Consider the following 14,345-nt stretch of genomic DNA (forward strand, 5'->3'; position numbering starts at 1 on the left):
TGAGTGAATACAAGTACTTGGGGATAGACTTCCAGAACAAACTCAGCTGGGAAATGTGCAGATCCAAGAGGATTCAAGGAGGTTGGAAGGCGCTGTATTCTTTACAAAATAAGTGCAGGAACGCAAAACTCTGGGTTTGGAAGACAAAGAAAATATTATTTGGGTTGCTTGTCACACCGGTGATCTTGTATGGATGTGAAATTTGGGGCAGCAGCCTGTCAGATCAGAAATGGAGACAAGTTGAAAGAATATAAAAGCACCTTATCATCAGCAGCCTTAAAATCAAAACCTCGGTGCCTTACCAGATATTATTAGCTGAAGCAGGTCCCTTCCCTTTGGAAGTTGTTGCAATGGTCCAACTGTTATGTTACTTAAAGCATGGGAAACTATCGCTGGCCTAAGCTAGTCACTAAAGAAAAGTTAGAAAGGAGAAAAAACACATGGATGAAGCAAAACAATAAATGGATGCAAAAATGGGACGTCAACATTCATAGTTGCCCGGATGGTATGGAAGAAATCAAGAAGTTTGTTCACGGAAGATTCCGTAACATCATGTGGACAAGGCAAATGGGGAGGTTTTTTTTTTCACTATATTAAGGAATTTAACCCCAACACGTCTCACGAGGAAAAGGGGTATCTAGGTGCGGCCATTAAGTGGAAGGCCAAAATGATTATAGCCTAGCTTAGAACTAGCTCCCGTCAATTGAGATGTGAGACAGGTAGATGGAAAGTGCCAAAAGAAGAATGGGAAGATAGGACATGCCTATTCTGTGACACGGGAACAATTGAGATATAACATCACTTTGTCATGGACTGCCCGATGTACAGCATCATCAGATCCGAATACTCAAAGATGCTATAAGACAACAGTATGGGCCACCTCTTCGAAGAAAAGTAGCTAAATAAGACTGCAAACCTGATCATCAAAATACACCGAAGAAGAGAAGAATTAGTTAAAGGACTACAACTGGATTAGGCTAGTTGTTAGCAAGTGGGTCCCATAGGCTGCTTTGGCCTCATGGATGTTATCAAAATCCTTCATTCATTCATTCCCAACTCCTAACCGAAAATCTGCATGGTTTTGGGATGAGGATATCTTTGGGATGTGAGGACTTGGAGGGGATGGCCCACTGCCATCCTATCACTGTTACCAAGGTTTTAGAAATGTTTACAGAATATCTCCCTCTTAGAGGGGACATTTCTAAGATATCCTCTTTTTGGGGAGTTTTGGGGGACTCTGGGATGTATCCAAGATGTCTAGGCTACTTCCGGGAGTCCTTTGAATGTCTTAGAGATGTCTAGGCAATCCCCAATGGTGCACAACATGAAAAGTTAAGAGAAAATTAAAAAGTATTTCTGGAAGTGCATGCCTAAGCCCCCTAATGGCCTATGGTCCCCACCTAAACCCATAACATTCACTAAAAAATTTACAAATAAACATTTAAATCTCATTCCAACTCTCTCTGAACTTTATAGTTTATATAGTAGTATTGAAAGGTGCAATAACAAGCTGTAATAGGGAGAGTGAAGGCATGTGTAATTTTGGGAAGAGCAAGAGAAAGAATAAGAGGACAACAATTAGCAATTGACCATTGAATCAAAGGAATTAAAGCATTATTCAAGCCTCTAGGTAGGCATCCTTCACGGCTTTTTAAAGATTTTTTCTTTCTCATTCAATCTAAGTTTGTAATTAGTAATTTTCTAAAATCTTAGTTGATAAATTTAGTAACTAACTTAGAAGTTACAATTTACATTGTTTCCAAATTCAGTTTTAAATTTATTATTCTAGTTCTGCAAATGAATAATAATCAAACTTTTAATTTTTTAAATTTCATCATGCAAGCTGCAGTATTTTAGGTGAAAATGTCAAATTAAGATTATATCTTTTGTGTATCTTTTGCTTCTTACTTTGTGCTACATGAAGTAAGAAAAATGGAAGTGGGATCCTTGTTTGACAGAGGTAATTGTGTATTTGCTGCTTTTGTGCTTTGTACAACTTGAAGTAAGAAACTAAAAATAAGATCCTTGTGGCTTAATCCCTTGCATTATTTAAACTTTACTTTTAAAAGTATGACGGAAATATTATATTCTTTGTTGTACTGTCACTGCTTGAGTTCTCACAACATGAGTGAAGATGATGTTGTCTCAAGAGGTTGAAGTAGTTGGATTTGAATTTGATTATGCACGTAATGAAAATGTAGTGGAGAGGGGTGAAGCCTCTAGTTCCATTGGCACTGCAAATGTATTTGTCCTTCCAAAAGATTGCAAGAAAATGCTTAGGGTTCTTTTGATCCCAAAGTCCTCTTTAAATCAATTTGCAACAAATTTACAGACAAAGCTTGTGGCATCTAGGGACACTAGATTGTGGAAGTGCCACTATTGTGAGCTTGAATTTTTGGACAGCATTAGTAGAGTTAATGCCTACCTATTCCATGTTTGAGGCAAAATTGTAAAAGTACGTGAGAATTTGGTTGCAAAAATCAAACATAGAGCTAAGATTAGAAAGTTATGGCGTGGTAGTGAAGAAAATGCATCAACATTAGCTTCTTTTCCACTAAGGGTGAGGGCTCATTAGAGACATGGTCCTACTTTCGCTTGGCATAAGCTAGTTGCTTGTATTCTAATTCCTTATTTTCAAAGGCGATAGAGGTTGAGAAACATAGGTGACAAGTGAGGCTTCAAATCCACTAGTAAACTTATTCAATGTGCAATTGAAGGAATTAGTTAGATGATGCCATTGGCAAATCCTTCTTTGCCAATGGCATTCTCCATATTATGAGGACGTGACAAGGATAGCAAGGGAAGGACCATTGTATGTGCTACCATTATAGACTAAATTGAGGACCACAATCCTTGATAAAAACAATTCCAAGATTAATATTTTAATAGAGAAAATGAGGGAATCTTGGCTCCCAAGTGGATGTAACGTTCTCCTAGATGTGTGGAACTGCATTAGGCACCATCTCTCATTAATATCATGGTTGCATTTACAGAAAGCCTTACTTTTCATTGGCTTTTGATTGTTTAGGGCATTGCAAGTAATTCTTAGTTTCAATTTTAGAGCCTTTAAGATGATGTAGAGGTCACAAAATGTTGTTTAAATAGTGATAGGTGAAGTCCATGTGCAGAAAGTTGTAGGAAAGAGATATTAGGCAGCTTATAGACATATTTGGGGGATTTCTTCTTGTGTGTGTGCCATGAATAATGCATTGAAGGACATGGGAAAAATTGATTGGATAAAAAAAATGGTTAATGATGCTTGAGATGTGTAGATATTTATTTACAAGCTCCATAATTTACATGTACTCTTTAGAACCTTCACTAAGATGGAGTTATTGAAACCTGTAGAGACTAGATATGCATCGTATTTTATTCTCTTGGAGAAAATGATTGAGTTGTAAGAGGCATTGCAACTAATAATCATGACAATAAAATGAAATTGATGGATCACATCTCAAGAGAAGAAATGATCGTGTGCTATACAACCTTGAGAGAGATTGATCCAAGAAAACATGATAAAATATGTTTGTATTGATTTTTTTAGGTGTTAACTAGATTAACTTGGATAGTTACAATGATTAAAATGAATGCTTATAAAAGATCAAAGACAAAAGCCTAGACCTAAAACCTAGGTGAGGATTAAACTGGAGCATGACATTCTATGTAATGAGATAACACGACCTATAATTAGCTCAATCTAAATATAGCAACGCACTCTAAGCTTAGCTTAAGTGTAGTTAACCTAATTAATGATTGATTGATTAATTACTAAGGTGATAACCTAATTACTCCAACATATGATTGGGATAGTGGCATGGGCTCGCATTTAGTTCTTGAAAAGTTGTTTATAAATTTTTTTTTTACATGAAATAAGTATAAGAATAAAAAAAAACTTTGGCATACTAGTGAACTATAAATAGTAGCATTGTAAACATATTGCAATCATTTTATTAAACATTTTGAACTTTAAAGTGAACATTAACAATGAAAATGCTGATTCAAAATGAAGTTGTAGGGATCGGATCTTGCTAGTCTGGTCTAGGTCTAGTGTATGATGTATCCATAGTCTGTGGTGTGGACCCTTGGTGGATTGAGAGGGTTTTGGCAAGGACTCGGGCGGACCCTTGAGGACCCACTAGAATCCACGATCCATGTGGCCAAAAAGTAACTTCAAAATACATTAAATAAATTATTTATCATTTTTTTCTTCTAGCCCTACAAGGAGCTTATTAGAATACATCAAACACATTTTAGTTCTCATTTGCTCTCTCATTTGGCTCTCTTATTTATCATGAAGTATTAAACACTTGTCACTATTATCATTATGTTTCAAACTTTATTATTTGATGAACTAGTATACATTTTGAAATTTCCTTTTACAATTCAGTAATTCAAGGATGATTTTCTTCAGAATTGTGAGCATAGATTAATGAGTGAGTATTTAATGTTTATCTTTGACATTTGGCATCAATGATCAAGCATTATATATTGATATTATCAAATGCTTTAGTTTTGCAATTATGTGTGTTTCTCTTATTTTTTTGTATATACAATGCACACACACACATATATATGCATATATTTATATACATACATACACACACACACACGCACTTATGAACCCAAATGGTTTTTTTTGCCCAATCCACGAACCCGTCCCCAAACCCAAACTGGCAACTTAGGTATAACAAATTATATTATATTCAAAATTTGATAATAATTACAGTGAGAAATGGTCTTAATAACAAAATGGCTTGAAGTGACACCACTAATCATCTCCAAACTCCTCATCACTAGAGTTGGTAGACTTCGCATGTTCATGCTCATCCAAACCAATATCAACCAGCCTTGTTTGTGTAGCACCACCATTCGTCTATGTTGGCTGTTGAAGTTGAGAGGTTGATGGAGAAGAAGTGATTTTTGGCACAAAGAAAAGAGGATGAAGAAGGGTCATTGGTGACACTTGACTTAGAGAATTTTTATTCTAGTGATTTGATTGTAGGTGGGATAAAATTTGCAGCTAGGTGTCAAGCATATGACATTAAAGAAGAGGTCCGTCCTTGTGAAAGAGGATAGAAGAGAAGACACAGAGATGTAATGTCCTCATTTTTGCTAGCATCTGGGTTTGAGGGATTAACCTATTATTGTGATCCTCATATGCTAATTATTGTGGATAGAGGGTCTTCAGAGGCAGTGGCTTGGCTTGGGAGGGTCTTGTCTTCTCCACAATTTAGTAAGTTATATGTTGGTTTGTTTGGCTCAGATTGAACTTTGTTTGGGCTTAGTTTTGTGTACTTACTATTTGTGGTAAGTCAGGTGTTGATTGAGATGGACTCTTTCAATTTTTGGAAAGTGCATTTGGTCACATGGATAAATAATAGGTGTGACTCCTATTTCAGACAACGTATTTAAATGATGAGTATTTTGGGAGTTATTATATTTTTAGTGGCCAAATTATTATCAAATCATTAAATAGCTTATAATAATGTTATAATTTAACTTAAGTTGAGGGTTGAGTCATCATTGGAAGGGGCCATTTATTTAATTAGTTATAAGCCAAGTCAAGTATTAAATACAAAACGGCAAGGAATAGTTATTCATTAAAAGAATCTAATGGAAGCTTCTAATTAATGTTGTGTTGTTGAAGCTTTTTGAGTGGAGTTCCTTGGGAAACAAGTGGGTTTTGAAGATTATAAATATGGGTTCATTGTGAAAGGAAAGGCATCTGATTATTTGATTATCTATTTGCCTTGTTGACTTTATGACGATTTTGAGTTTGTGGTTTTGGTGTCCTCGCTGAGGTACATGGGTTTGGAGTTTGAATTTCGCATTGACCCTACAGCTGAGGTATTGTGGATCAAATTTCTATGTATTGCATCTTCCATTCTGTTATTACTGTTGCTTGGAAGAAGTTTGGCTGGGAGTATTATTATTGTTGAGAAATTCACATTTTCGAGTTTCCTAGAGTGTCTTAATTTCTGGGTTTACCGTGCCTGGAATACACCACTGGTTATTTTGTTATTGTTTTGTAATCAAGAGGTTAATCAAGCTGGAAATTGAGAGTTGGAGTTTAGAATTATGGTCTTATCATATAATTCTAGCTTTGCCGTCAACTATTTCAAGTGCAGATCCACATGATTACTAGAGGCATTGTGTTAATTGCTTGGGGCTATAAACACCCGTAAGTGGCCTGCAAATTGCCTGGAAAGGCCCTGTGATTATCCTTTCAGACCAGTGTTCGGGTATTTGCAGGTCTGCGTCCCTTAATTGGGGGTCTGTAAATTGTCGCCTGGGTCCAATATTGGCAAAATTCACCCCCTGCGATTGCCCATTTAGGGTCTGCGTTCAAGGTACTTCTGATTTGGAATTGAGCACTGAGACATCTATGCTTCTGGACTCCATTTGCTGCACAACTGGGCATCTCCATGTATGTGTGTGTGGGTTTATGACCAACTGTAGATTGAACACAGCAGTCTGGAAATTGACATCCACCGTTTTGTGCTTCAGGACATTACACCTGGCAGCTTGTGTGGTTGGCTGTGAGCACACACCCTAGCATCTGTGATTCACGTCATGTCATTACAGGTTCTTTGTTATCAGTTCTGAAAATTAATTAAATTGTAATCTGCAGATGCTTATTTTGCAAAATCAATAAATAATAGTGGATTTGTCTTATCGTTATCTCACTTCAGCTGAGCAGTGTAGACAAACTAAGATTGAATCTGATAGTGACAATTAGTTTCAGCAAGTAAATTGGTGGCTTGCAAAGTTATCACTTCTAAATTAATTCCAATATTTTTGAAATTCAATCTATGGGTTTTAACTTTTAAATGCAAAGCAATAAACTCAATAACATGGGAGAGACTTATCATTAGAGATTGTTTGCCAAGTGTTGGACAAAATGTCAAACCTTGTTTAATTTAGAATTGGAGTTTGTTTGAGCCATAACCGATCGGGGTTATTACACAAGAGCTCTCAGCTGAAACATGTCTTTGTGAGGGCATGATGGAGAGAAGATCGGAGATTAGAGGTGTTGTAAAAATGTAGATTAGTGCAAAATATTTGGTCCATTGGAGGACATGTGGATGGGTGCCTAAATATGTTGAAGATAAAGAACAAATTGCAGCAGTGAGTAGTTGTTTAAGGACATGAAGATGGCAATGATAACAAGTGATGAAGAAGATGATATAATGGCAATGAATGAAGTGATAACTTTTGATTTTCGTGAGTTTCGTGATGAAATGATGTGGAGTTGCATGTTCACCCCAGGTGGATGAATAAAGAGAATGTGCAGCAATTAAGAGAATTTAAACCACACTTCAATCTCACAAGAACTGTGGGAAATCAAATAGGCAGAATAACATAATAGGAGAATTGGAATGAAAGAAGAATGAAATGTTGGAAAGAAAGGAGAAAAATAGAAGAAAGCCATAAGGAGTGAAGATGTTGCAAAGAAGATAATAATTATTGCTTGGCAAGGTGCAATAATTGGCAAATACACGTGCAAGAGGAATGGTATGTTGATTTCAGTTTCAAAAAGGAAAAGACTAATAAATTATTTGAAAGGTTAGCCATTAGACTATAGAATGTAGCAAAGGAGAGGAGTTTAGAAGGTCCGAAGGAAGAGCAAGAGAGGGGGTTTAAATGATTTTTATGTGAAGAAAAAGAGTGAAGTTTGAGATGCCAATCTTGGTTTCACATTGTTTAGAACTAGGAAGACCGAGGGGTATGCTGCTGAAGAAGAAAAAATAATTATATTATTACAGGTTGGCGAAACTTTAATTATTAATACCATTTCTTGGTATTAAAAGAAATTATTATTGTTTTAAGTAAAACAAATGATGATAAGTTCTAAAAGTGGCGGTGTTGTTCTGTGGATTTGGCCTACTATTGTTGCTGAAGATGCTTTCAGGTCATATTGACCTACTTTGGTCATTCATGGATGATGATAGAAATTCTATTTCTCACAACATGTGGTTTTCAGCATATATCGTTCTTTATTACAAGTATTTCTAATATCATGTTATGCACTAATAAAAAGGTGATTTAAATTATGGCTTCTTGTGGAAGAGGTCACTGTCAAATAATTTCCTTTCCTTTCTTAAGATATTCTTAGCATGGTAAAATTTGGAACTGAATTTGAGACAAACAATTGTATTTGTGAGCATGAATGTTTTCTTAAACAATTGAATTATTACCAGCAAAAACTTTTGGGAACAATTTCGTATGTTTGGGCTTCCAATTTCTATGTACTTACATCATTAAAAGAACTAATATCTTAGAAATAAATAAAGTAAAAAACACAAATATATTATTCTGAACATGTACTATTGTGCATTAAAGTACCCCATTTTACCTTGGTTGTGTTGGTTTTTGGTTTTGCTCTGCTCTGGCTACTGAATATATGATTCCTGTTGACTTATTTTACTTGCTCACAGACATCGATATAATTCCCCCCAGCTCTCTCTCACCACTTTTGGGTTTTCTACTTATTTCACATGGTCTAAAGTTCACATGCCTTGTCTTGTTTTAAAGTATATGACACATGTTCTTCCAGTTAAACAGTTTATGTTTTATCTTCTTAAAGAAACGTCAAATTTATTATCAATCACCGTTTGGTTCACTGTATGTTGAAGTGAGTTTTCGTTTCTAGTGATATATGGTTTTCGATTTAACTATTCATTTATTCACGGTGGACAGATGCCAAAAGCAACATGTGAAGTAAAGGAGTTGAAACTCGATATTTTCAAAGATGGAGCTTCGTCATCTTCATTAGGAGTTAAATTACAGCTCTTACCATGCAATATTTTTTTAGGGATGCAGCATACATATGAACAAGATAGCAGTTTTAGTTTGAAAGAAAGCATTCTTTCAGTTGGGCGAAAACTTTCATCAAATGTAGACAAGGATTATGCTCCATTTTACCTTGAAGAACTTTTGGTCATTTGTCAATTTGGATATGCCAGGTAATATTATTGTTTGTTCAACATATTTTAGTAATTTTATGAAGTTGTTATAATCCACACAGATATGATTAATAATAATGTTTTTCTAGTATCGCTTTCCATCTCTTTGTCAATTTGGCAAGGACTATGGATCCCATATGCGAATAAGTTTACTCCTTGGTTTATGAATGTATTTTAATAAAAATTATTTACAATTAATTTGAAGAAAATGCACCTTATGCACAGCATATAACTTCAATGTCTTAGCAAAGGTTTCATTAATTTGCTAAATGATGGACATAGTGTGAGGTCATGACTATCTATTACAAAAATTATCCTAAATGATAGACTTTTACTTTTTTGTTTGAATTTTAGTTCTTGAAAATGGTCAAGGACATGTCATGGCTTTGTGGGACACATTTTAAACATTATATCATTTATGATATCAAAGTTTCCAAATATATTCAGCAATGGTGTTGTGTACTATCCGCCATAATAATGTGTTGTTTTGTATCATAGTCTCCTATCCAAATTTTTGATTTTGGATATCCCAAAGTGCGGCAAATTTGGTAAACCTAGTGTGAATGTTGGTGACATTCTCATTTTTACCTCTTCTGAGTATTATGATGATAGATAGTTTCTATTTCTATTTAATGGTTATCTATTCTAATCTATTGTAAATATTAAAATTTGTCTAATATTTAGTTGGCTGTTCGTTAAATGTTAGGTAGAATAGAATGTTTTTACTCTTGAGGATCGTTTCCTAAGGAAACATTGTTTATTTTTAAGTATATATTGATTTATTGATCACTATTAATATCAAGCACGTATTTTACCAATTACTTCTAGTAATATGGTATCAGAAAAAATACTTTAAAAAAGTCATTTTTTTGAAAAAAATTGCATGAAAATTTTCCTGGTCTTTTGACAAACAATTTTTTTTCTAGTGCATCTTTTCTTGGCTGTGATTTGCAAAACCCGAAGAGGGTTTTTTGACTAGGTTTTGGTTTGTATCTGGATGTTTTTTCCTTCTACAGGCTGCCTGTGCACCCCAATACTCCATTTTTGTGGCTTTTCTTTCTGCAAATACTAATCATGACCCAATACTCAATTAAGTCACACCTGTCTTGAGCCAGAACATGCAGAAAATTTCCATTTATCTTCTGCTACTTGCATTTGGTTTTTGCCTGTGTTTTTTGGTGGCTTTCTGCGCAAAACATGGCCATTTTGACCCATTTTTTGTAGTGTTTGGTGGTGTTTAGGGTTTCCAAACCCTCTGTATGTGATATGTGCCCAGACTCTGCAATTTTTCCTGCAAATTCTGCCATTTTTGAAGCTCTTTCAAAGACCTTTACGTTTTTTAAAACCTAAATTCTTGTACCAAATCCTTTTTTTTTATAGAGTCTTGGTGGGTTTTCGAGAGCTCGACGAGGTTGTGATTTGTTTTTTCTGGGTGGCTCAATTTTTGTGCCTCAGTTTTCAAGCCAGCAAATCCACAATTCGACAACACATTTCTTTTGGGTTATTTGAGCTCTCTTTTGGGTACCTCTTTATTTTTTCTGGGTCTTCCAGATTTTTGCCTCAAATTATGTGCCTTCACAAATTTTCACTTAAAAATGTGCTATGGCATCTTTGACTAATATTAGGGTCAAGGGAAATCAAAAGTTCAATAGTCACAATTATGGCACGTGGAAGCAACAAATGCTGAAAATCTTTGAATATCAGAACAGTGATCAGATTGTTTTGGGTGTTACATAGCATTCGACTACAGCTGGTACTGATTAGGATGCATGGGATCAAAGTAATTTGGAGGCGTTGATGCTTCTAAAATTATCCGTAGTTGATGATCAACTCCCTTAGATTCCATCTGACAAGACAGTTGCCGAGATATGGGAGCATCTCAAGAAACTTCAGACAAAAGAAAAGCCTTCTTTCTCAAGAACACTCTATTTTCTGTTGTCATGGCTCCAAGAACACCTGAATAAGATTCAAGAAATCCGTTATTAGTTGTTTGCCATTGGACGCAAGATGGAGGAAGAGGACATTATGGTTATAACCCTCAAAATTTTACCCAAGTCCTATGAGAATTTTATCAAGACTCTCAACAACACTTCTACTGGTGTTGATCTGAAGTTCATAGAGCTTTGCACACTTCTTCTTTAGTAAGATCGGTGGAAATAATAGTTCAGTAGTAGTTCCAGCTCTACCTTTATAGATCAAGCCTTTGTTACTAAATCCTTTCAGAAGGATAAGGGCAAGTCTCATTCACAACAATCTTCTTAGCAGAAGTCCTCTTCTCCAGCATTGGGAGGCTCTAAGAAAAAGAACATTCAATGCAACTATTGCCACAAGTATGGTCACATGAAGGTTGAATGTTAGAAATGCTTAGCTGCCCAATCTAAGCAATCTAGTTTGTAGCCCAAAGCGAACAATGTAGAGCACACTCAGCAGATATAATATGCCTTTTACGCCTTTATGGCTAAAAGACCTGCAGATCATGTGAAGTCATTTGCCTGGTACATTGATTCAGTTGCTTCTTGTCATTTCACCCATCGGAGAGATTGGTTAACTGACTATAAACCTTTTTCAGATGCAGTAATTTTTGGAGGGGAAGAGTGCACTGTTGTTGGCAAGGGCAACATTTAGATTCAGTTTGTTGGGAGGAATCTCATTTCTCTCGATGTGTACTACATTCTAGGGATGGAACTAAATCCTCTTTCAGTCAGTTAGTTGCTGCGGCACTCTCCACGGTTTGATGTCACCTTCAATTCACATTAGTGCACCATTACTAATAGGAAGACTTCGTATGTTGTTGTAGTTGGTCTTGAGGCTCATGGTCTTTTTAGACTTGTTGATTCTGGTGATTCTCGGGACTTAGCTATGGCTACTCGGTGGTCTTCTCTCAGTTAACTTTGGCATCAACGTTATGGGCACTTAAATGTGCATTATCTCTCTTAGCTTGCTCTGGAAGAGCTTGTCCTCAAATTGGTAGAGATTCAGATTCAACAACTTGGAGTTTGTGATGCATGCCAGGTTGGGAAGCAACATTGTACACCTTTCAAAAGTGGCGATTCATGTTGGGCTTCTTAGGTACATCAGCTTGTTCATGCCCATAGTTGTGGCCCTATGGCCACTCTTGTTTCTTGGGTCTAGGTATTTTTTATTGTTTGTTGATGATTTCAGTTGAAAAAGGTCGGTCTGTTTTCTTGAAAAGAAATCAAAAGTATTTAATGTATTTCAAAAGTTTAAACCTCTAGTTGAAAACGAGTCTGGGAAATCTACTATTGCTCTTAGGTTAGATAATAGGGGGAATTTTGTTGTAATGAATTCTCTAGCTTCTGTGATATTCATGGCATCAAGTACTAGTTAACCATACCCTACACACTACAACATAATAGTGTAGTTGAACGTCAGAATAAAACAATTATTGAGATGGCTCGATCCATGTTTTAACATAGACATGTTCCGAAGAAGTTTTCGGCTGAAGCGGTTAACACTGCAGTTGACCTTTTTCCGCACGGGAGTGGGTCCTGGGTTGCCTCAAAGAGTTGATGTTGGAGGTCAAATGATGATGATTATGCTGTTAGGTGTAGCCTTGGCAATGTCTCGGCAAAGGGGTTGCTTTGTTCCTTGGGATAGGGTCCCAGGAGGGAAGAATGAGGTGATGAGCTGGTGGGTAGACTACATTGAAGATGATGCTTGAGGCTGCAAGATGTGATCATGAAGCAGTAAGGCCTTCTGAAGATCAAGTGCTAGGCACCGTTGATCAGTATACTTGAAAAATGATAGAGGGATGTGCACTTTCTGAATAGGCAGTAGAATCTCCCTCTGATCTTGTTGAAGGTGGGGTAGCGAAAAATAAAGTGGGTCTCAGCTTCTGCCTCCTCGAGCTGGCAGAGACAACAAATCCTCTACTCTTGGTCAATCAGATGGTTAGTTTGGATCCGAAACCGATGAGAACCCATCTTGAAAGAGCCCAGAGAAATGCATAGGACATGAGTCCATCGTGGAGAAATGTACCAAGGACACAAAATAACCCCATCCTGAATATCCATGTAGTGGTTTGCACAGAAAGCCATCTTCAGCCTACGACCCCTTGAAGAGTTGCTCCATGTCGTGATATTATACTGTCTATAAATGTTGGTCCTGACATGAATGACAACTCTTACCACAAGGGCAAGAGGTGAATGTGGGGGTGTCTAGAGAAAACTGAAAGGGGGGAAGATGGTCCATCGAGATCCCAACTGATGCAAGAAGAGTAGATGCCTGGGAGAACCATCAACAAGTCCTACCAAAAGGGTCAGAGCTCACAATTGTCTTGAAGGAGCAATAGGCCAGGTAGGAGTATTTGTGAGGCTCCTTTGAAGAGTCAGCGAAGCCCCGTATCTGGTGGAGAAAACAAATCATATCGAAGATGGTGCCAAGCCTGAAGGGATGAGCACCAAACTTAGCTAAAGTGATATTGAGGGGTGTTGATTAATGACACCTATTAATACAAAAGTAGGTTTTAACCTGAGCGATTGAAGCCCGATTTGACTCATGGAGAAAACCCCACATAATGGAATTGTAAAGGACTATCGGTTTGACCAAAGAGTCCATGAGGGACATCTTGGTCATGGTGTCCTGGAAGTGATGTTTGAAACATTGTCTCTCAAGCATAGCCAAGGAGCAGAGACCCTTGTTTACACGGGGCTGCATAGCAGGTCTGAAGCTTAAACGGGCCCTTGAGAACTTGAACCCCAAGTATGTATAGGAGGAAGTGATCTCAATCTCCTCACCTTGAAAGTAGAAGTGAAGATGAGAGGTCTTCAAGCAATTGAAGACCATCACTCAGGTCTTACCTAGGTGACAATTCTTACCCTAGGCTGTTTTCTTTTTTACCTGCTTGTCTTTGATTTTTGCAATGCACATTGACGAGAGTAGCTACAATGTCGTCCACGGTTCCACATATTGCTTGCATATTCCTTAGAACATTTTTAACTGCTATATTTGACAAAAATCTCTATCATTGTGCATCCACTATTGCAAGGTTTCAAAGGCTTTAAAAGCTTCCTTACCAAAACCATTTTGCGGACTTTCAACAATTAATGCACTATATTTTTTGGGCTTGATTAGTATTTTTTGCACAATTTTTATCTTTTTGTCTCTCTTTCTTTCATTTTGATGATGGATGATGTAGTGTGATCCGAAGTGTTGATGCTAAAAATCACTACACAATACATAAAATATAGTTCATTGCTATGGATTGTGGAAATCTGATGACATTGGTCCAGCAATCATTTCTTTGTTCCCCAAGATGACATGTCTTTCAGACATTTTGTCGAACAAAGTTGGTGTGCTGACTATGATTCCATGCTAGACATTCACAACGACAAGCATGTCATGAAACGATATGGTTCC

At 36.7% G+C, this 14,345-nt stretch overlaps 1 protein-coding gene across 3 annotated transcripts in view; it reads left to right on the forward strand.

Annotated features, from left to right (window-relative positions):
* Positions 1–14,345, forward strand: part of LOC149537618 (protein SABRE-like) — a 264,963-nt gene that overhangs the window by 11,246 nt on the left and 239,372 nt on the right. For 2 of the 3 annotated variants that reach the window (XM_089798989.1, XM_089798990.1), the window contains exon 4: positions 8,701–8,966. In XM_089798989.1, coding sequence (XP_089655115.1) covers positions 8,701–8,966 — 266 coding nt within the window. Of the gene's footprint in view, positions 1–8,700; positions 8,967–14,345 lie in introns of those variants that run through there. The other variant, XM_089798991.1, reaches the window with a different exon arrangement.

The sequence above is a fragment of the Cupressus sempervirens genome, chromosome 9 (genome assembly GCF_028749045.1).
Source record: "Cupressus sempervirens isolate cs-2001-9-10 chromosome 9, ASM2874904v1, whole genome shotgun sequence".
Lineage (NCBI taxonomy): Eukaryota > Viridiplantae > Streptophyta > Pinopsida > Cupressales > Cupressaceae > Cupressus > Cupressus sempervirens.